This window comes from Mobula hypostoma, chromosome 8, assembly GCF_963921235.1.
Source record: "Mobula hypostoma chromosome 8, sMobHyp1.1, whole genome shotgun sequence".
NCBI lineage: Eukaryota > Metazoa > Chordata > Chondrichthyes > Myliobatiformes > Myliobatidae > Mobula > Mobula hypostoma.
Window position 1 is genome coordinate 93419245 of NC_086104.1, and position 23851 is coordinate 93443095.

Consider the following 23851-nt stretch of genomic DNA (forward strand, 5'->3'; position numbering starts at 1 on the left):
TGTGCCATGTGCAATCATAGTGATTTGTAATAAATAGAGCAGTCAATGTAATATAGAGTACACTCAAATCGGCACGAGTTCATCAGTCTGATGGCCTGGTGGAAGAAGCTGTCCCGGAGCCTGTTGGTCCTGGCTTCCTGGATGGACAGCTTCCCACATGGGCAGAGACTTCAGCAAGTTCGAGAGATTTCTGCAGGTTTTTTTGCTGCTACTCTTGAGTTCTTTTTCACCTCCCTCAGCATTTCATGCTGTGCTCTGGGTGTGATCTTTGTAGGATGCCCACTCCTAGGGAGAGTAGCAACAGTACTGAGTTGTCTCCATTTGTAGACAATTTCTCTTTCCGTGGACTGATGAACGCGCAGGTCTTTAGAAATGCTTTTGTAGACTTTTCCAGCTTCAGGCATCTCTACAATTCTTCTTCTAAGGTCCTCTGAAAGTTGTTTTGATCAAGGCGTTGTGCACAAAAACAGATCTTTCCTGAGGACAGCAGGCTCTGTCAGTAACCTGACTGTGTGTGTGTGTGTGTGTCTTTTCTTTTTATAGGGTAGGGCACCTCTCCAACCCACACCTCCAATCTCATCTCATTGACTAGAACACCTGACTCCAAATAGCTTTTATAGCAGGCATTATCCCAGAGGTTCACCTACCTTACTGAACCTAGACTGTGATTGTTTAAATGGGGTACTCAATACTGATGAGAAGTAGTACAATTGTTTGTGTGTTATTAGTTTAGGCAGATTGTGTTTGTTATTGTGGCTTAGATGAAGATCAGACCACATTTTTTGAGTAATTAATGCAGTAAACCAGGTAACTGCAAAGGGTTCACCAACTTTTTCTTGCAACTGTACGAATTTCTAGCTGTAATATCAATGCAATTAAAAAAGGTTTAATAAAAACCATATTAAAAAGGAGAGGTTGACCTTGCATCAGATCTTGCTGAAAGATGGACTCCACAGCCTGTTAACCAGTTGCCCTCTGCACAGTACAAGAGTAATAACACACATAAAATGCTGGAGGAACTCAGCAGTCCAGGCAGCCATGAGGAAAAGAGTTTTGGGCTGAGATCCTTCATCAGGACTGGACACTTCATGTGGACAGGAGTAGTAACGGTAGTTATAATATTTATGACAATAACCAGTGAAGTTGGCAAATCCAGCACAGATGGTGATGGAACTCGTGATCTTTTGATTAACTGCCTGCAGTCGGTCACCCATCCAAACACAGCAACCACAGCAGTGAAATCACATAACAAATGTTCTTGGCCCACAGGAAGCTCCCAGCATTGATCCTGCACCAGAACCTCACCTGGTGGGAGGCAGCTGCAAATCGAATCCACCCATCATCGAGAGAGATGATGAACTGTCCTGTCCTGAGCTCCACATTGATCTGGCCTCCCCCGAACAGCACGAGAGGGTACACAGACACCATGCTGCAGTCTCGCAGAAACACCCGGCTGGTCTTCACTTTTTCGTGGTACACCAAATAAGGACTTACAAAGTGACGGACCTAGAAGACAAACATAGCCATGGCTTAATATTCACATCTCTTACGCAGGAAAGCCTATTGGAAACAAATAATTTAAGCAAAAACAGGACAATTAATGTGACAAAACAACACTGATTTTAGTGAAAACATTTTATCTGACCTTCAGTTTTTCTAAATTCTTTACAGTGGTTTGGAGGTACACTTGCTGTTTTTAGAAATACAGTGGCCACTTTGCAAATAGCAAGGTCCCACCATGAATGGGATCATGATTGAGAGGTAACTCTTGTCCATGTTATCAGAATGACTCTATAACCCCTCTTTGAATGGTGCCACCAGTTTGCATCTACCTGCGGGGCAAATGGGGGCCTTACTTTGGTCAGAAAGAATAAAAATTAGGAGCTTCTCTTCGCATTACACTGGGGGGAAAAAATCAAGTAATTGGAAATGATGCTAGACCAAACTGTTCAAAAAACTTGATTCACAGGCAAGCTGGGTGACGTGTGCATTTAAATACTAATACTACAGTATCTACAACGTGTTAACCTTTATGTTACAGCAGAGAGACAATGATGCCACAAAAACATCTTGTGGCATGTATGTTGTTTAGGAGAATGAAACTCCATTTAGAATGTATTGAGCCTTTATAAGCAAACAGGAAAATCCACCAGGGTGAAGCTAATGTATTCACTACTTTGCTAATTATTAGGGGAATTGCGATTTTAAAAGATTCATAGAATTTTACTGCACTGGTAGTTTGATCCTGAGCCAGCTCGAGGTGGTAAATAGAATCAGGACAGAGAAGGAGACTGTGGCCTTTCTCATCAGAACTATACTTTGCTTCGGCCACATTTCAGCAGTCAGAATCCAGACCAAATGGAAAAATGGGCATAGGAATGGCAGTCAAGTATGAAGTGACGAGTTAAGTTCCCAGGACGAAAATGGCTAATGTGAGAGGGCACAATTTTAAGGTGATTGGAGGAAAGTATGGTGGGGGGGGGGGGATGTCTGAGGTAATTTTTTTTTTTTTTTTTTACACAGAGTGCTGGGTGTGTGGAACATGCTGTCAGGAATGGTGGGACAGGGCCATATAAGAAACTCTTAGACACATGGATCATTGAAAATTAGAGGGCTATGTAGGAAGGAAGGGTTAGATTGATAACAGAGTAGGGTAAAAGGTCAGCACAACATTGAAAGCTGAAGCGCCTATTCAGTACTATGTTCTAGAAACCAGGGCAGGCCCTGGGTGACTTGTAGAACAGAGACTGAGGTGGTACAATACATAGTTGCAGGAAACTTGACACTGGGAGTGAGTGGTAAAGATGGCGGCTGGTGCACTGGCCTGCATCTGTTGGGGGTCTGAGTACCAGAGTTGTATCACTCTTTGACATACGGCGCTGACCAGAACCAAATGGTGAATCCAAGCCAATCAGTGAACTTGCTGACCTGGAGGATTCCTCAAGGTGTTCAAAGTGACCTCGGCTTCGTATGTGCGGTCAAGAACCATCTTTGGGAATTATGAGACCTTTCGTGATTGGTCAATCATGCTAACTGGAACAGAATAAAGGTAGCTTGCCGAACACCTGCTCTACCCGATTAACATTCATATTCCAATCTGAATCGTTGTCAACGTAATTTTCACTGTTGTGATCATCTTCATCTTCGCCTCGCCGTTCTTTTGCATGCCATTACCATCGATCCATCTGTGTCAACTCACTGCCATCGACAACATCCGATAGACACTCCCAGTTTGCGTTCATCTTTTAATGTGAAATTAGCCCCGTAAATGATTGATAAATATGTACAGCACAATCTCAGAGTCTGAAGCTGGTGAAGCCTTGAATTCTAACTATGCTAAGAAACAGAAACTGCAGAAAGTGACTCAATATGATGTTACACACCTGGAGAATGGTTTTACTCTGTTCCCGTCAGATCAGCTACGCCCCATATGTCTTATTTGTAATACTATACTAATTAATGAAGCCATGAAACCATCAGGATTGCAGGAACACTTCCGTAAAAGACACCCTGAAAAGACTACTTATGGTATTACTCAGCTCCAGAAGATGAAGGAAGCATTTGAAAAGCATTGCACACTCAAGTCATTTGCCAAGAAAGCTAAAAATGACCTTGATAGTAGTCTCATTACTTCTTATAACATTTCCAAAATGATAGCAAAGTGCGGAAAATCTCATACCATTGGTGAAAGATTAATAATGCCTGCTGTATCAGAAGTGCTCACCACTGTTCTCAAAATGGATACCAGTATTTTAAAATCAATTCCTCCAAGTAATAACTCTGTAGCTCGTTGTATTGATGAAATGAGTGAAGACATTGAGGATCAACTATGCACAGAACTACAAAAAGCAGAATTTGGGATACAACTGGATGAGTCAACTGTGCGAGACAATGAGGTATTGCTAGTGGCATATGTATAGTTTATCAAAAATGGAAAAATTAATGAAGAGATTCTCTTTTGTAAAAAGTTAAAAACAAATATCAACAGAGAATCAATCTACGACAAACTCAAAATGTACATTGAGGATAAAAGTATTCCAATTAGGAACATGATTTCTTGTGCAACAGATCACCATGCTAGTTTAGTGGCATTTATGAAAAAAGAAATTCCAACTCTGTTTGTAATCCATTGTGCAATTCACCATCAACATTTCACAGCCAAAATCTCAGACTTTTTTCAAGCATGACTCTTGTAATATCTGTCATCAACAAAATTAAAGATCACCCATTAAATAACAGAACATTTCACCAGTTACGGCAAGATAAGGAAGAGTTTGAACACTTGCTTCATCACACTGAATTGCATTGGCTGTTAAAAGGCTGCTGCTTAAACAGTTTCTTAGATCTTTTTGACTCTTCGGTTGAATTTTTGCTCAAAGTCAACAAGAGTTTGGGAAACATGATAAAACTTCTATGTGGACATATGATCGGTAGAACATAATGAACATTCTAAATATGAAACTGCAGGGTGAGAATTTCAGTACAACCCATGTAAAAAGTGCAGTGTCCACTTCTGTCAGAAAATCAGAATATATGGGCAAAATGTTGGGAGAAGAATGTTCTCACAGTTTCCCTGCATGGAAAGTATGGCACTCTCTTTCACAGACGGTGAGTACTGCTTACATCTGTAGTCACTGAAGAAGGATTTTCAGAATGGATTCAAGGATTTGAACGATCTAGAAATTCTGGACTGAGTTAACCATTTCTTTATAAGGTGGAAGAACAGGAAGAGAGCTTGCAAGAAGAAATTATTGAAATTCAGAATGATGAAGAAGCAAATATGCTTATCATAATGTCTGTTTTTGTAGTATGTGGCTGCACTGTCACATGAAATTTCCTGGTCTTTGGAGAAAACCAAACTGCTCTTGATTGCATTTTAATCCTCCTTGTGGAAAGAAGCTTCAGTGCAGTGAACCATATACTCACAAAAAACAGAAACTTCTTGAACATTTGTTATGTTTGGGGACTTATGGCTTTTGTTGTCACAAGTTGAACCAGATATTTCAACTCTTGCTAAAAACCTTCAAGCTCAATGATCACATTGACATCAAAGCTGCTGTACAGCACACAGGTACTGTGTAAGCTAGGTTTAAAGACAAATACAAATTTAAAGCAGATTTATTTTTCTTATGTTAGCATATGGTAGACATGTTTTTACACTATGGGGATGTTGGAAAGTACATTGTGCCTAAGAGGGCCGCTGGCAAGTACAATGGTGCTTTTGGTGGCGTTGGGCTAAAAAAAATGTCGTAAAACACTGGTTTAGAAGAATCTGGGCCAAACACAGACAAATGGGACTAGCCTGGGTGGGCACCTTGGCTGCCTGGACAATTTGGACTGAAGGGCCTGTTTTTAAGCTGATTCCATTAGCTCTTCCAGACAGCTTTCTAGCAGAGTAGATACAAATGATCACTTTCAACTGTAATATGCAACTAATTAGCAGATGTTTCAAATAGTGCTTTCCCCATGGGGCTATGTCAAACTCGATAGAGAGATGCTGTGACGATTACTAAATACAGTCAAAATGGTAGGACATCGACAGAAAGTGACATCTCCCTGAGCTCATACAGCCAGACTGAAGGACAGAGTTCGGCTAACTTCTGCTGTCTCCCAGTGGGACACAGCAATCTCCTGTACTGGCACCCCCCTCCCCCCCCCAACTGGGACACTGCAATCTCCCACACTGACTCCCCACTGGGACCTGCAATCTCCCACACTGACACCCCCCCACCAACCGGGACACTGCAATCTCCCGCACTGACTCCCCACTGGGACACTGCAATCTCCCGCACTGACTCCCCACTGGGACCTGCAATCTCCCACACTGACTCCCCACTGGGACACTGCAATCTCCCGCACTGGCTCTCCACTGGGACACTGCAATCTCCCACACTGACTCCCCACTGGGACCTGCAATCTCCCACACTGACACCCCCCCCCCCCCACCAACCGGGACACTGCAATCTCCCGCACTGGCTCTCCACTGGGACCTGCAATCTCCCACACTGACACCCCCCCACCAACCGGGACACGGCAATCTCCCGCACTGGCTCTCCACTGGGACACTGCAATCTCCTGTACTGGCACCCCCCCCCCCACTGGGACACTGCAATCTCCTACACCGGTACACCGGCTCTGCACTGGGACACTGCAATCTCCCGTACTGACCTGGTAGTTGACTGAGGAGGGGTGGATGTGGACATTTCCATCATTCTTCGTGACAAACTGCAGCTCCTCTGCCTTGGGTGGCAACTTCACTGCACCTGACATGGTGTGTGTGTACTTAGCCTGAGGAGCAGTCACCTAGATGCAAGACAAACATGTTGAGATTGATACATTTTGACCCATTTCAGCATCCTGGTTTTCCAATGTCTGTTCCGACTGCTATACCATATGAAATAGAAGCAGGAATAGGCCATTTGGCCCATCTAGCCTGCTCTGCTGTTCAGCAACAATCACACCTGATCCTCTATCCTGCCCCGTTCCATATTTGGAAATGTAATAATTTCCCTTTTAAATAAAATCAGTGCAGCTCTTAGGGATAGACAACAAACTGCAGACAACAAAGGCAAACAGCCAATGTGCAAAAGACAACAAATTGTGCAAATACAAAAAAGAAAAACAAAACAATAATAATAAATAAATAGAGAACACGAGTTGTAGAGTCCTTGAAAGTGAGTCCATGGCAGAATCAGTTCGGTGTTGGGGTAAATGAAGTTATCCATACTGGTTCAGGAACCTGATGGTTGAGGGATCTGCATTCAGCAAAGGAGGACCAAGTCAGACTAGGATAGTGATTTAGTGAGAGAAACACGACTATAATAACTTTCACACCTTCTTTAAAATATTTAACAGCAGCAAAAGTTAATAGACCCCTTACAGACAGGAGAAATTATATTGGGGAATAAGAAAATGGCGAAGAAATTAAACAAGTAATTTATTACTGTCTCACAGAAGATAATGAAAACCTCTTGGAAACAGTGGAGGACTATGGGTCTAGAATGAATGAGGAGTTCACAGAAAGTAATTATTATTGGAGGAAATAATGGGACCAATGGTCAATAACTGCTGAGTATTCAATGACCTGTACTCTAATTTGGAAGGCGATGACTATGGAATTAATGGATGTAAATCCAAAGAATATGAAATCGCCCGAAGCATACAAGGTACTTTAGTGCAACTTCTCACAACTTAACTTGTTCTTTTAGCCCATTTTTAGCTGTCATTTTCCAATCTTGAATGTTAGGAGAATCAAGGAATATGAGATTAGTACGGGAAATGGTGCTGAGCTGAAAGATCACTATGATCTTATTTAATGGTGGCCAGGCATGTTTGGTTGAACAGCTTGCTCCCCTTCTAGTTCTGATATCCATAAGAATCAAGTTTGCTCACAGCTCTATACAACTAGAACATATATTTCAATGCTAGACTCCTGAGGTAAAGGCCACCATTACTTTAGCTCTTTCTGACTGATTTTACCATCTACTTTTTTTAAAACTTAATTCTCTTTCATCTGTTACTGTCCTGAGTTTCAAGTGATACTCCAATACTTTGACAAGAAATTAATACTTGGAGTGTCAATCCTTGTCAGTTTCATATTATTCAAGTAAAATCAATTAAGACCAGTTTCAAAAAAATCATGTCCACTTCTAACTTGACTGGCAATTCACTGACTCCCTATCTGCAGTACTGCCTCTCTCCATTAGAGGGCGCTGATCCATGGACCTGACTTTATTGCTCAGAACCGCTGTCTGGACTTAGAAATTGGCATCTAATCAAATCCCCTTATGCGGACTCAAGAAGAAACATCCTGAAGTGAAAAAATAGTTCAACTTCCACTATCCTGAGTTACACCCTTGTTTTTGTCTCATCCCCATTTAATCCTTGCAAAAAGCAGAATTTAAAATCTACTGAATTATATGAGAAGTAACTTAAAATAATTCGGAACCAACCTGGACTACGTTGGGGTAGAGGGCTGCGCACAGTATTGCTGAAACTAACTTCATGTTGCCTGCATTGGAGTTGGCCTAGAAGAAGAGATGTAAGTGACAAAAGATTTTATCTTTCAGGTTATAAAACACCTGAAAAATAAATTTGAAAGTCAGGATACATACAATATACTGATATATCATCATAAACAGCCATGAGGTTGAACAACTAAATAAAAGCCCTAATTTTTCTGTAAAAATACTCTAATTTTTGGTTAAGATGTACATTCCTAAGAATTTGAATTTCTCCTGCTTAGCAGTTAACTCGATCGCTTTACAGCAATCACCAACTGGTATCGATTCCTGCTGCCATCTGCAAGGAGTTTCTACATTCTCCCTGTGACTTTGTGGGTTTCCTCCCACATTCAAAAGACATACGCCCACGATTAGGATTAGTGGCTTGTGGGCACGGTATGTTGGGGGCAGAAGCATCCAACAGCGGATTAGTGGCTTGTGGGCACGGTATGTTGGGGGCAGAAGCATCCAACAGCGGATTAGTGGCTTGTGGGCACGGTATGTTGTGGGAAGAAGTATCCAACAGCGGATTAGTGGCTTGTGGGCACGGTATGTTGTGGGCAGAAGCATCCAACAGCGGATTAGTGGCTTGTGGGCACGGTATGTTGTGGGCAGAAGCATCCAACAGCGGATTAGTGGCTTGTGGGCACGGTATGTTGTGGGCAGAAGTATCCAACAGCGGATTAGTGGCTTGTGGGCACGGTATGTTGGGGGCAGAAGCATCCAACAGCGGATTAGTGGCTTGTGGGCACGGTATGTTGTGGGCAGAAGCATCCAACAGCGGATTAGTGGCTTGTGGGCACGGTATGTTGTGGGCAGAAGCATCCAACAGCGGATTAGTGGCTTGTGGGCACGGTATGTTGTGGGCAGAAGCATCCAACAGCGGATTAGTGGCTTGTGGGCACGGTATGTTGTGGGCAGAAGCATCCAACAGCGGATTAGTGGCTTGTGGGCACGGTATGTTGTGGGCAGAAGCATCCAACAGCGGATTAGTGGCTTGTGGGCACGGTATGTTGTGGGCAGAAGCATCCAACAGCGGATTAGTGGCTTGTGGGCACGGTATGTTGTGGGCAGAAGCATCCAACAGCGGATTAGTGGCTTGTGGGCACGGTATGTTGTGGGCAGAAGCATCCAACAGCGGATTAGTGGCTTGTGGGCACGGTATGTTGTGGGCAGAAGCATCCAACAGCGGATTAGTGGCTTGTGGGCACGGTATGTTGTGGGCAGAAGCATCCAACAGCGGATTAGTGGCTTGTGGGCACGGTATGTTGGGGGCAGAAGCATCCAACAGCGGATTAGTGGCTTGTGGGCACGGTATGTTGGGGGCAGAAGCATCCAACAGCGGATTAGTGGCTTGTGGGCACGGTATGTTGTGGGCAGAAGCATCCAACAGCGGATTAGTGGCTTGTGGGCACGGTATGTTGTGGGCAGAAGCATCCAACAGCGGATTAGTGGCTTGTGGGCACGGTATGTTGTGGGCAGAAGCATCCAACAGAGGATTAGTGGCTTGTGGGCACGGTATGTTGGGGGCAGAAGCATCCAACAGAGGATTAGTGGCTTGTGGGCACGGTATGTTGGGGGCAGAAGCATCCAACAGAGGATTAGTGGCTTGTGGGCACGGTATGTTGTGGGCAGAAGCATCCAACAGAGGATTAGTGGCTTGTGGGCACGGTATGTTGTGGGCAGAAGCATCCAACAGCGGATTAGTGGCTTGTGGGCACGGTATGTTGTGGGCAGAAGCATCCAACAGCGGATTAGTGAATTGTGGGCATGGTATGTTGGGGGCAGAAGCATCCAACAGAGGATTAGTGGCTTGTGGGCACGGTATGTTGTGGGCAGAAGCATCCAACAGCGGATTAGTGGCTTGTGGGCACGGTATGTTGGGGGCAGAAGCATCCAACAGCGGATTAGTGAATTGTGGGCACGGTATGTTGGGGGCAGAAGCATCCAACAGCGGATTAGTGAATTGTGGGCACGGTATGTTGGGGGCAGAAGCATCCAACAGAGGATTAGTGAATTGTGGGCACGGTATGTTGGGGGCAGAAGCATCCAACAGAGGATTAGTGGCTTGTGGGCACGGTATGTTGGGGGCAGAAGCATCCAACAGAGGATTAGTGGCTTGTGGGCACGGTATGTTGGGGGCAGAAGCATCCAACAGAGGATTAGTGGCTTGTGGGCACGGTATGTTGTGGGCAGAAGCATCCAACAGAGGATTAGTGGCTTGTGGGCACGGTATGTTGGGGGCAGAAGCATCCAACAGAGGATTAGTGGCTTGTGGGCACGGTATGTTGGGGGCAGAAGCATCCAACAGCAGATTAGTGGCTTGTGGGCACGGTATGTTGTGGGCAGAAGCATCCAACAGCGGATTAGTGGCTTGTGGGCACGGTATGTTGTGGGCAGAAGCATCCAACAGCGGATTAGTGGCTTGTGGGCACGGTATGTTGGGGGCAGAAGCATCCAACAGCGGATTAGTGGCTTGTGGGCACGGTATGTTGGGGGCAGAAGCATCCAACAGCGGATTAGTGGCTTGTGGGCACGGTATGTTGTGGGCAGAAGCATCCAACAGCGGATTAGTGGCTTGTGGGCACGGTATGTTGTGGGCAGAAGCATCCAACAGAGGATTAGTGGCTTGTGGGCATGGTATGTTGTGGGCAGAAGCATCCAACAGCGGATTAGTGGCTTGTGGGCATGGTATGTTGTGGGCAGAAGCATCCAACAGAGGATTAGTGGCTTGTGGGCATGGTATGTTGTGGGCAGAAGCATCCAACAGCGGATTAGTGGCTTGTGGGCATGGTATGTTGTGGGCAGAAGCATCCAACAGAGGATTAGTGGCTTGTGGGCACGGTATGTTGTGGGCAGAAGCATCCAACAGCGGATTAGTGGCTTGTGGGCACGGTATGTTGTGGGCAGAAGCATCCAACAGCGGATTAGTGAATTGTGGGCACGGTATGTTGTGGGCAGAAGCATCCAACAGCGGATTAGTGGCTTGTGGGCACGGTATGTTGTGGGCAGAAGCATCCAACAGCGGATTAGTGGCTTGTGGGCACGGTATGTTGGGGGCAGAAGCATCCAACAGAGGATTAGTGGCTTGTGGGCACGGTATGTTGGGGGCAGAAGCATCCAACAGCGGATTAGTGGCTTGTGGGCACGGTATGTTGGGGGCAGAAGCATCCAACAGCGGATTAGTGAATTGTGGGCACGGTATGTTGGGGGCAGAAGCATCCAACAGAGGATTAGTGGCTTGTGGGCACGGTATGTTGTGGGCAGAAGCATCCAACAGAGGATTAGTGGCTTGTGGGCACGGTATGTTGGGGGCAGAAGCATCCAACAGCAGATTAGTGGCTTGTGGGCACGGTATGTTGTGGGCAGAAGCATCCAACAGCGGATTAGTGAATTGTGGGCACGGTATGTTGTGGGCAGAAGCATCCAACAGCGGATTAGTGGCTTGTGGGCACGGTATGTTGTGGGCAGAAGCATCCAACAGCGGATTAGTGGCTTGTGGGCACGGTATGTTGTGGGCAGAAGCATCCAACAGCGGATTAGTGAATTGTGGGCACGGTATGTTGGGGGCAGAAGCATCCAACAGCGGATTAGTGGCTTGTGGGCACGGTATGTTGTGGGCAGAAGCATCCAACAGAGGATTAGTGGCTTGTGGGCACGGTATGTTGTGGGCAGAAGCATCCAACAGCAGATTAGTGGCTTGTGGGCACGGTATGTTGGGGGCAGAAGCATCCAACAGCGGATTAGTGGCTTGTGGGCACGGTATGTTGGGGGCAGAAGCATCCAACAGCGGATTAGTGGCTTGTGGGCACTGTATGTTGTGGGCAGAAGCATCCAACAGCGGATTAGTGGCTTGTGGGCACGGTATGTTGTGGGCAGAAGCATCCAACAGAGGATTAGTGGCTTGTGGGCACGGTATGTTGTGGGCAGAAGCATCCAACAGCGGATTAGTGGCTTGTGGGCACGGTATGTTGGGGGCAGAAGCATCCAACAGCGGATTAGTGGCTTGTGGGCACGGTATGTTGGGGGCAGAAGCATCCAACAGAGGATTAGTGGCTTGTGGGCACGGTATGTTGGGGGCAGAAGCATCCAACAGCGGATTAGTGGCTTGTGGGCACGGTATGTTGGGGGCAGAAGCATCCAACAGAGGATTAGTGGCTTGTGGGCACGGTATGTTGGGGGCAGAAGCATCCAACAGCGGATTAGCGGCTTGTGGGCACGGTATGTTGGGGGCAGAAGCATCCAACAGCGGATTAGTGGCTTGTGGGCATGGTATGTTGTGGGCAGAAGCATGACAACGCTTGCCATCTGTCATCGGGCTGCGCGTTGGTCATTGACACAAAACAACCCATTTCAGTGTACGGTTTGATGCACATGTGACAAATACAGCTAATCTTTATTTTTAATCTTCTCCTACCAGATGTAGCGATTCTGCTGGACACGACTCATTAAACCCTGACCGCTCCTCTTAGAAAGAGACTGATCATCAACCCCAAGCCACCCCACCTCCAGGATGCTCAAATTGGTTGATGCTGTGCTGACTGAATCAACAAAATAAAAATGTACTAAGACTCATCTTTTCAGAGTGGCTTGGTACAAACACGGAGGTGCTCATTAGCCATGAGGTACAGGAGGCAGATGAGAGATGAGAAAGCCGGGGGGGGGGGGGGGGAGTAAGAATAGACATAGCTTATAGCTTACTGTTGCACAATTTTCTCTTGTGGACAAGCACATTTAGAAACCTCAGTTCGTTAGACTGAAATTTTTAATGCTCTGCCCGTAATCTGAACCTTCTTCATAATACTAACATTAAGAGCCTTCAATAAAAAGTAAACAGTTTATAAACACAAAGTGCCGAAAGAACTCTGCAGGTCAGACAGTATCCATGGGGTGGAACAAATGGTGCATAGTTTGGGCCAAGACCCTTCATCAGAACTGGAAAGGAATGGGGCAGAAGCTGGAATAAGGTGGTGGAGGGGACGGGAAGGAGTATAAGCTGGCAGATGATAGGTGAGTAGATGGTCAAAGAGTCAAAGAAACAACGGGGGGGGGGGTCCCATCAGTGTGAGAAACAACTATAATAAAATTCATATTCTGCAAATCTCATCTTACTTGCTCGTAAACTACATCTCAACATTCTGTTCTTGTGCACAATGCAGACTCTACAACATTTACTTCATCCTTTAATAAAATCAACACAAGTTGATTACAATGGTATATTCATAATTACCTCTCTTGTTATTTGCATCTCTCAGAGCAACACCTTATGAGAGGCAACCTCCGTTGCCCATATTTTAACCTTTTACAACTGATTCTAATGCCATAAGTTAATTGTATTTGTATTAGTTATTTGTCTCTGCCCAAAGCCTTACCATTTGGACTCTCTATTCTCCTCCTTTCCCTAGTGAAGAGAGGACTGCCCATTCTGTCCCCTCATAGATTCACTTTAAGTTAGGGCAGATGTAGGCTGTTTCTCCTTTTTGAGTTATGGAGCTCTACAGCACAGAAACAGGCTCTTAGCTCATTCTAGTCCGTGCCAAACTATTATTCTACCTAATTCCCATTGACTTCTCCTTGAACCATTGCCCTCTATACCCTTCCCATCCATGTACTTACCCAAACTTCTCTTCAATGTTGAATTTAAACCAGTATCCACCTGGAGTTGTCCCATACAAAATTATCAGGTAAATGGATATGATAATCTCCCCAGAAAGCTTTTGATGGTATTAATTAAACCATCGTAGGTGCCCAGGAGCAGCTTAGGGTAATCAGCATTGAATTTTCCAACCCTTACCCTTTGAATATATTATGCAGCCTAGACATAGTGCTACAGCAGAAACTCCAGGCTCCATGACAAGGGAAGCTTTTGCTCTGGCATACCCCGTTGAGTGGCAACACACTGGTATTTTATGTAGTCCTGATTTTGAACAGACTTTCCTTGTTGCTTGAAAGCTCTTTATTCTAATTTATCTTATGAAGCATATACTGTATAACCCAGCGACCACTGATGTTCCAGTTCCCTTCCTTCTCTCGCAGGTTCAATCCTACAGGGAACCGTCACCCAACTTCGTCACCTCACTTTCAGTACATGTACACTCAGTGGCCATTTTATCAGATAATCCTAAAAAAGTGGCCACTGATTGAGGTCACGCTCGTGGTCTTCTGCTGATGTAGCCAATCCACTTCACGGTTCGACATGTTGTGCGTTCAGAGATGCTCTTCTGCACACCACTGTTGTAATGCGTGGTTATCTGAGTTATTGTCAGCTTGAACCAGTCTGGCCATTCTCCTCTGACCTCACTCATTAACAAGGCACTTTCACCCACAAAACTGCCACTCACTGAACATTTTTTTTGTTTTTTGCACCATTCTTTGTAATCTCTAGAGACTGTTCTGTGTGAAAATCCCATGAAATCTGCAATTTCTGAGATACTCAAACCACCCCATCTGGCACCAACAATCATTCCATGGTCAAAGTCACTTAGATCACATTTCTTCCCCATTCCTGTTTTTGGTCTGAACAACAACTGAACCTCTTGACCATGCCTGCATGCTTTCATGCACTGAGTTGTTGCTACATGATTGGCTGATTAGTTATTTGCATTAACAAGCAGGTGTACGGGTGTACCGGATAAAGTGGCCACTGTGTGTACCTGTAAATACCAAGTAACTCACGGATGCATGCAACAACTCATCAATCATTCAATCTTTCAACTTTCACCGAGATTCTGGCTGGTCGAAACCCTAACTCCACTTATCCACCACTGCCACCTTAATTAGGCTTTCAGTAGGAAAGGGAATTTCAAGAGGCAGTCGAAGGAAAATAATCTGCAGGGCTTTTGGAAAAGAACATGGAAATGTGGTTTGTGGGTCAGCATGTTCAGACACAAAGGGTTAAAGGGATTTCTTGGGAATGGTAATGTTTCAATATTATATTTCTTAATTATGTGCCTAACAAAAAAAAAAATCTATCAATCTCATTTTTGAGGTTTTTAAGCTATACAAAAAGGGAGTTCCAGGTATCCACTGTCCTTTACATAAAGTATTGTCCCCTAATACCACTGCACTGTGCGTTATATCGATTATGAAATCAGTGAAAGCTTTTTTATTTGACCTCTTGACCAGTGGCCTCAACAATCCCATCGCCTCCCTGCGAAGACATCTTCTCAATGTATTTGGCTCGCAGCCCCTCTTTCACGAAGCCAATGTCCGACAGCAGCTCTGCAAACTGTCTCTTCATGCTGGAGATTTCCTACGTTGAGGAAGAACACCACAGAAGGTAACAAAAGCCATTACAATATAGTATACTGACTACATTAAGTGCCAGAAGAACTGAAACGTTTTGTACCTGCAGTGTCCTTCCAGACAAGAAGCTTTGCTTGCAGTAGTTGTATGCTGCTCGAGCACTCTCTTTTAAGGCAGCACTCCATCCCTAGGTGGGTTATTTAAATTAAAAGAATAAAAGGAAATAAATTTGTACATTGAATTTGCACCACACTACTCAGTAACTACCAGATGTAAAAAGGAAAAGCATAGCCATCTCCCTGACTCTGTTTTGACCCTTACCCTTACTGGATTGCCTGTACTGCACTTTCTCTGTAACTGTAACACTATATTCTGCATTCTTTTGTATGAATTCAACGTATGGATGATCTGTCTGGATGGCATGCAAACAAAGCTTTTCACTGTAGCTTGGAAGCATGTGGCAATAACAAACATGATCACTAGGTTAAGTACCCCCTGAGATTCTCATCAGAAAGGCCCTGGAGAAACTTTTGTCAGCAGTACAGCCCAAGGAGCAAAGCCTGGTGACTCACTTCTTGATCTGATAGCAGAGGTGCAAAGGGACCAAAGGGACTTGGGAGACCCTAAAAGCTAACTTGCAGGCTGAGTTGGTAGTAAGGAAGTCAAATGCAATGTTGGCGTTTATTTCGAGAAGACTAAAATATAAAAGCAAATACATAATGCTGAGCTTTAATAAAGCAATTGTCATTTGGAGTATTGAGAGCAATTTTGTGCCCTCTATCTACAAAAGATTGTGCTGGCATTGGAGAGGGTCCAGAGGAAGTTCATGAAAATGTTACTGGGAATGAAAGGGTAAACATATGATGAGCATTTGATGGCCCAGGGCCTATACTCACTGGAATTTAGAAGAATGAGCAGGGATCTCGTAGAATCCTACCAAAACGTCGAGATAGAGGAGAGGATGTTTCTAGGATCAGACAGCACAACCACAAAATAGAAGGACATCCAATTATAACAGAGATGAGGAGGAATTTCTTAAGCCAAGCATGGTGAATCTGTGGAATACATTGCCTCAGACATCTGTGGAGGCCAAATCATTGGGTATATTTAAAGTGGAAGTCGATAAGTTCTTCGATAGTAAGGGCATCAAAGGTTACAGGGAGAAGGCAGGAGAATGGGGTTGAGAGGACTAATAAATCAGCCATGATGGAATGGTAGAGCAGTCTCCATCCTGGAATTGCAGGAGTACCCCCAGTTTAAGGTGGCATACCATCAAACAGGGCATCAACATAGTACAGGTTTTCATTTGCAGCCTCAAAAACAAATGGTTAAAAATAAAGTGGCCTGTCTCTTTCAAGAGAAGTAATAATATGTCACAAATGTTTTGTTGTCACCACAGCTTTGATTCCTCTTTCAAATGACAAAAATCCCTTCACACTGGTTAACCAAAACTGCAAAGTCATTTGGCAGAACTATTGCCATATCGAACAGAGGGAGTGCAGGGTGAACAAGTGCATCAATAATCTAATCATTCAACCAACGTTGAATAGTGGATGTTGAGAGCACTCCATAAAAGATAGATTCAAGTCTCAATGCTGATTTCCAGAACTGAAAATTTTTAATGCTGTCTGTATATTGACAGGAAGTAGATAGCTATTTGTCCCATCGTGACTATACGTTTCTTTGAAAGCAACATCTAATTATAAACAAGAGAAGGTTCCAAGGTTGTCAAGCCGAGGAGTGGTAGTGGGGACAAGCTCCCACTACTTAAAAGTGCTCCTCATGGCATGCGCCTCAAATAGCCTCTGACAACCAAGTCCAACTCCTGGCCTTCTCGTGTGGCTTAGCCTCTAAGCCCGGCGGCACTGTTTCTACTGACAGGAGAAGGGGCGAAGGCAGGTCCTGGCACCTTAAAACCAGTGCTTCGGGTAGATGGAGCTCATCAGCCTGGGAAGGCAGTCCATCTAAGAGAGGGAAAACTCTGATTTCAAACCTCCGCTGCCTTGTGGCCATACCCACTCATGGGAAAGGCTTCGGGAGTAAACCCTGAGGACAAATCCGGAGCTGGAGTCCCTAAGGCAGTCCGATGTTGCCTTCAACCTGGTTCTGGCAACTCCTGCGACGACACTGGTGCCAAGCTGTATCGGTCCTTGCCCTTCCCTTGGACAACATCGGTGTCGTGGAGAGGGGAGACTTGCTGCTTGGGCAACTGCCGGTCTTCCACACAACTTTCCCTAGGCCTGCGCCCTGGAGAGGACACTCCAGCGTTGCCTCACCGCGACAGCACAACACGGAAAGCGGCAGTCTACCGGTTATAACCCTGCGCTTGATTGGCATAGAGCAAGGCGCTGGGGTTGCTTTCGATGGAGGGAGAGACCATCGCGTCTCACTGGACAGCTCCCCCCGCCTCAAGCAGGGCAGCCCCCCGACAATTAGGTGCTGTCCTGCCACAGTCCGCCCGCTCCACTGGGTGCGTGGGGCTCAGGGTACAAGTAGCCCGAACTGCGGACTGTAAACACTGCACCTGGCACAACAAGAATCTTCAACACTGAGGGACAGCACCTTCAAGTACAGTTGCTGCAGCCGAGACTGTCACTCCCGTGTGGGCCTCTACAGCCACAACAGACACTGCTCTAACACAGACTGAAGCTAGACTTTCCAGGTGCAGATCCATGGTCTCGCGAGACTAACAGATGCCACCACCAAACCAAGAGAAAATCTGAAGATGCTGAAAATCCAAACAACACACATAAAATGCTGGAGGAGCCCAGCAGGCACTTCTGATGAAGGGTCTTGGTCCGAAACGACAACTATTTACTCTTTTGCATAGATGCTGCCTGGCCTGCTGAGTTCCTCCAGCATTTTGTGTGTGTTGCTCTAATTAGTTCACTTTCTTAGCTTTGCCCCCTCATCAGACTGAAGACATAAAAGCCTGAACGCATGTACCACCAGGCTCCAGGATAACTTTTACCCCACTGTTACTACTGAATGGACCTCTTGGACGGGTTCTTGACCATATGTTCTTCATGGCCTTGCACCTTATTGTCTGCTTCTCGGCACTTCTCTCTATTATAACACTATACTCTGCCTTCCATTGTTGCTTTTCCCCTGTGCTGATATGATGTAACGACCTATATGGATGGCATGTAAAATGAAGCTTTCACTGTACCTTGGCACATGACAATAATGATCCTTTTCTTTAGCTATTTAAGGTTATGTAATCTTTTGCCACTACCTCAAAATGTTTCATTTTAAATGAACACTCATTTCCAAGTTAAACTGAGCCAGGTTGAAGGGGAGCTGGTGAATAAGAGACCAGATTCTAAGGTATGGGGAAATGACAGAAAATCTGTTATCCGTTACCACAGGCAGATCTAATAGATACCCACGAGTCAAGATCAGCCTCAAAGGTTGAAGCAAAAGTTAAATGATTTCAGGTTTCCAGCAAATGATCAGAAATGAGCTTTTCCCTTTGAAACTTAAATAATTCTGTTGATTTTCAAATGGGAGCTCTGTCACTGGGAAGGGTGACCAACACTGGGGGTGGATGCGAAATGCCCAGCAGACTGCTGTCTTACCTCATAGGCCTTGAAGATGGTGAGATAGTCGCTGTGAGCTACAGCGAACTCCAACTTCTTTACATTTGCTTCTTCTCTTTTATCCCACGGTGCAACCTATTTACAGCACAAACCATGTTATTTGACAGGTAATCTATTTATCTAGTGACTGCATTTGGATGCATTTAAAACTGCAGCTGTTTTCTTTTCCTCCCTCCATTTTGCTTGAGGTTTAAACATCCAAGACCCTTCTGAATCCCAACACCTTGCTCTCACAGTCATGTCCTCTCCATTAAGTTGTCATCCCTGCCCCAGAGGTTATACCTACACTGTTTCTGGGGCTCACATACCAAACTGAGAGCGTAAAGTAATAATGTAGGCTGACATTTTAAAGCAGTAACCATAGTGTTGCATTGTCAGAGGTGGCACTTCTCTCTGGAGACCTTAAACCAAGTTCTCCAATAGACACCAAAGCTCTTGTAGCATTAGGTACGCCTGGAGGAAGTTTGTTCAAGAGAGGGCCGTTGCCGCTGTGCCGCAGAGAACAAGCAGCAGCTGCAAAACAGGAGACTGAACAACCAAAGGACCCAATCACGAACCACAGCCTCCACTTGTTCTTGCCCACACTGCACAGGAACATGTCGATCCCAGATCAGCTTCTACCTCTACCCGAGGACCCAACAATGGACAAGCTCTTAGGAGAACATCATATTTGACTTGAGTGATCACAATATATACAGTATTGTCTCAAGAACAGGATGTACTTACGAAAGGGGATTTAAAGGCCAAGCTAGCTGCAATGGTCAGAGCAGGATCGAGGCAGCGGAAGATAGCACCAAACAACATTAGTTTTCCAATGCGGACATCAACGGGCAAAAAGGCCAAGTGATAGCCCAGTGGAGTGAGTGTATCATCTGGTGTGAGGGCCCCCAAATCCTGCAACCGATTCTTAGCTGCCTTCAAACTTTCTTCTGTGGGCACTTCAATTAGGCGTGACAGAACAAACTCCAAGTCAAGATCTGCAAAAATGTCCAAAAGTTTGATCCTGGATAATGGAGAAAAAAAGATAACTCACAAAATGAAATTTTCCTTCACATAATATTTTGCTTTTGCCATGCAGTTCCCCATAGTTAATGACATCCAGAATATAAACTCAAAGGCTGCGGCTACGGATGGCTACTTGGTTGTTTCTTTACTGCAATTATTGATAGGAAAATTTGAGGGTCATGAATACTACAATAAAAAACTACTTTTTCAAGTTTTTGTAGTATAAAGCATCTCGGGATCCCAAGGTCATGGAATACACCATTAATATAAACTCAGTGGCCACTTATTAGGTACACCTGCTTGATAATGCTAATAACTAATAAAGCCAATTATGTGGCAGCAGCTCAGTACATAAAAGCATGGAAGCAGTGGTCAAGAGGTTCAGTTGTTGTTCAGACTAAACATCAGAATGGGAAAGAAATGTGATACAAGAGACTTTGACTATGGAATGATTGTTGGTGCCAGATGGGGTGGTTTGAATACCTCAGAAACTGCTGATCTCCTAGGATTTTCATGTACAGTCTCTATAGTTTACAGAGAGTATGAGAAACAAAAACCATCCAGTGAGTGGCAAGAATGCCTTATTAGTGAGAGGTCAGAGAAGAGTGGCCAGACTGGTTCAAGCTAACAAGGTGACAGTAACTCAAATAAGCACAACACAACAGTGGTGTGCAGAAGAGCATCTCTGAACACATATCAAACCTTGAAGTGAATGTACAACAGCAGGGGTCAACGAGGAAATAGAATTACCTTCAATACCCAATAAAGTGGCTGCTAAATGTATAAGCTCCTAAAGTTTTAATCACGCGAGTTTTTCCAAATTGAAATCCAACTTTGTTTTGTAAAAAGTTATTTTACGGAATGGATAAATGATGGACTACTACGATCAGTTCTCCACAACCTTAGACAAAGCTGTTCCAGAGGTACCCTCTTGATCTCTGGCAACTGCAGCTCCTGGAGGTGGTGAAGGTAACAGTGACTGGTAAAGAGGTGGAAGCAGACTCCCGAGGCAACTCGCCCAGCTCGACCCTTCCTCTGCTGGGCATTGGCTCGTGACACCCAGGTGTCCTCTAGACTTTCCATCCCTTTGCATGGGTCATACCTATGAGTCAGTAAGAATGGGGCAAATGAGACACAGTTCCTCTTTTATTTGCATACAACATCAGAACTTTGTAACTCGAAACTTAAATTCCAAAATATCTTGTACTTCAAATGATAATGCTAAATGGAATAAAGTGGACTTTCAAAGATGGTACAGCTACAATGGGATGATCAAGAATCAACTCTACTCGCCACGTTCACGTATTAAGAACTTGGTACCAAGGGCATGAATGACTTCTACAGATCGCAAGACTCTATAATTAAATAGGGGAGTCATACAACATGGAAACAGGTCCTTAGATCCAATTTATTGAAGATTTCAAATAATAGATTTTATTCAGAATTAAATATACAAAGAAGGAATAATGCAAAAAATATACAATCAGAGTCGATAGTAATGAATTTTTTTTTTACTTTGAGACTGACATAGACTATGCCACTGGTGTGATACACTCTTTTCACTATTCGAGGAGCCCTCCCCTCCATGTGTAGTAGTGAAGGAGCCTAGATTGTGGTTCTTCCCCACCCAAGCTTAGCATTTGCTGTACTGAGCTTCAGAATGTAATCCTACAGCCTGGACAATGCCAGTCTGAGTATTCCTTTACAGACTCACTGTTGGAAGACAAACACGTTTCAGGAAGACCACAGAGCATCTTTCACTGACCTTCCAGAAGCACTAGATGTCTGTTTGGGTGTGTGTTCCTGATCCATGCCGACCAACACACCCATCTAAACTAGTCCCATTTGCCTTCCCCCTCTTCAAACCTTTCCTACCTCACATGAGGGAGCCAATTTTAAATCAGACATTTTTGAGGTATTTTGTGGGCATCCTTCTGAAATGTATTTCCTTTTAAGCAAGTTATAAATTTCTTGGGGTCTAATTAATACCTGACTGACTGCACAAGCACGTCTAATTCAGAAAGACAGACTGGATCCAGTTGCACAACCAGCTTGTCAAATTAGTCTTACACCCATGCTCCTTAATTAATTCTGGTTTGAAAACTTCGGGCAGTGCATTTGAGATCGTGGCTTGTTGCATAAAGTTTTCTCATCTCCCTGGTTAGTCAACCAACACAAACAGTTCATGGTGACTCAGATTCCCATCTGGGACATTACCATTTGCCTGCATTTTGCCCATATCCCTCTAAAATTTCCCTAATCATGCACCTGTCCAAGTACCTTTTAAATGCTGTTAATAGGACCATATGAACCAATTGTGCTCCTTTGGCCCATCAAGTCTGCTCCGCTATTCCACCATGGCTGACGTACTATCCCTCTCAACCCCAGTCTCCTGCTTTTTCTCCATAACCTTTGATGCCCTTACTAATCAAGAACCTATCAACCTCTGCTTTAAATATACCCAACCGTCTGTGAAAATGAATTCCATTGATTCAACACCTCCTCATCTCCATTCTAAAGGGTCGTCTTGGTATTCTTAGCCTGTGCTCTCTGGTCCTACGCTCCCCCACTAAAGGAAACTACCCTCTCTGTGTCCACTCTATCTAGGTTTCAATGAGCTTCCCCCTCATTCTTCTAACAGACCTGCCTCATCCAATGTTGTGAGAATATTGACTATCTAATGGCTATACCTATTGTTTACTGCCACTTCTCTCAGCCTCTATGTACCAGAGGATAGCAGCATTCTTGTAGGTCCCAGTCTTCATGAAAGGTTTCATTGTATCTGGAGTTACCGGGGTAGCTAAGAAGGAACTGGGCCTTGGTGCAGATGATAAAATTGAGAGCCAGGTCTTTCTAGACTGATGCATAGAAACAGAAAGAGATAAAAATCTGGAATTCTCATCTGTGATCAGTAATAGTTGACCTTAAATGAGATTATTTTCACTAATCAAAGGTATTTAGGAAAAAAGGGGAAAAAGACAGGTCTGTGCAGTTAGGTAACATTGCACATAAAGGTGGAACAGGCTTGAATATATTAACAGCTTACTGTTGTACCCATCTTTCTGGATACATTAGATTTTCCATTCTTTTCTAACTAAGCTATAACAATAATTTTTCACACAGAGAGTTGGTGGGTGCGTGGAATGCACTACCGGCGATGGTGGTACAGGAGGATACAATAGGGTCTTTTAAGAGTCTCTCAGATAGGTATGTGGAGCTTGGAAAAATAAAGGGCTATGTGGAAGGGAAATTCTAGGCAGCTTCTTGAGTAGGTTACAATATTGTGGGCTGAAGGGCCTGTAATGTGCTGTAGATTTTCTATGTTTCTATGTAATAAACCTTAAAGGCTATTATTGGATTCAATATGTTCTTGGTATTCGTAGCCCCTGGTATCAATGCATCCATTGTTTAAGTGATTTTGTACCTCTTTTCTTTCATCTTGCCAGAATCAATGACGTAAACAATATCATCGATAGTGACTGAGGTTTCAGCAATGTTAGTGGAGATTATGATCTTGGTGGTTCCCTCAGGAGGATGAAGGAAGACTGCTTGTTGTTCCTCACTGGACAGTGAGGAGTGGAGTGGGTACACAAGACACCTGGAACAGTAGAGACATCTTAGTTCATGTGATGGCAGGAAGTCAAAGCAGTTCTTAGAAAAATTGTAAAAATTACTTTGTACACTACTTATAAAAGAGCAAAAAAATCTTACAGTAAATTTATTAAGTACTCAAAAATACAAGCTTAATAAAAACTAGAATCTACTTGAAATGGAGATCTGACAGTATTTTTATAGCTAGTTGCCAGGAGGTGCAAGCCAGAGTCATTTCTCACAGATTTTTTTCTTGGGCTTTGTCCTTTTAACAATATGACAGAAGAGTTAAAATACATGCCCGGAGCATCAGGTGCCCATACCACATAAACATAAATGCAAACATAAAGGGAAGCTGATTTAAAAAGCACAAGCATTTAGCCCTTCACATTGACCAATTAGAATACC

General features: G+C 44.3%; 1 protein-coding gene across 3 annotated transcripts in view; it reads right to left on the reverse strand.

The window, feature by feature from the left end:
- dhx57 (DEAH (Asp-Glu-Ala-Asp/His) box polypeptide 57) overlaps nt 1–23851 on the reverse strand; it is a 79443-nt gene that overhangs the window by 3329 nt on the left and 52263 nt on the right. For 2 of the 3 annotated variants that reach the window (XM_063056356.1, XM_063056354.1), the window contains exons 16-24: nt 23277–23450; nt 20754–20954; nt 19574–19850; nt 18827–18922; nt 15352–15435; nt 15118–15255; nt 7953–8027; nt 6169–6303; nt 1306–1506 (exon numbers count right to left, since the gene is read on the reverse strand). In XM_063056356.1, the coding sequence (XP_062912426.1) occupies nt 1306–1506; nt 6169–6303; nt 7953–8027; nt 15118–15255; nt 15352–15435; nt 18827–18922; nt 19574–19850; nt 20754–20954; nt 23277–23450 (1381 nt within the window). The remainder of the gene's footprint in view (nt 1–1305; nt 1507–6168; nt 6304–7952; nt 8028–15117; nt 15256–15351; nt 15436–18826; nt 18923–19573; nt 19851–20753; nt 20955–23276; nt 23451–23851) is intronic. The other variant, XM_063056357.1, reaches the window with a different exon arrangement.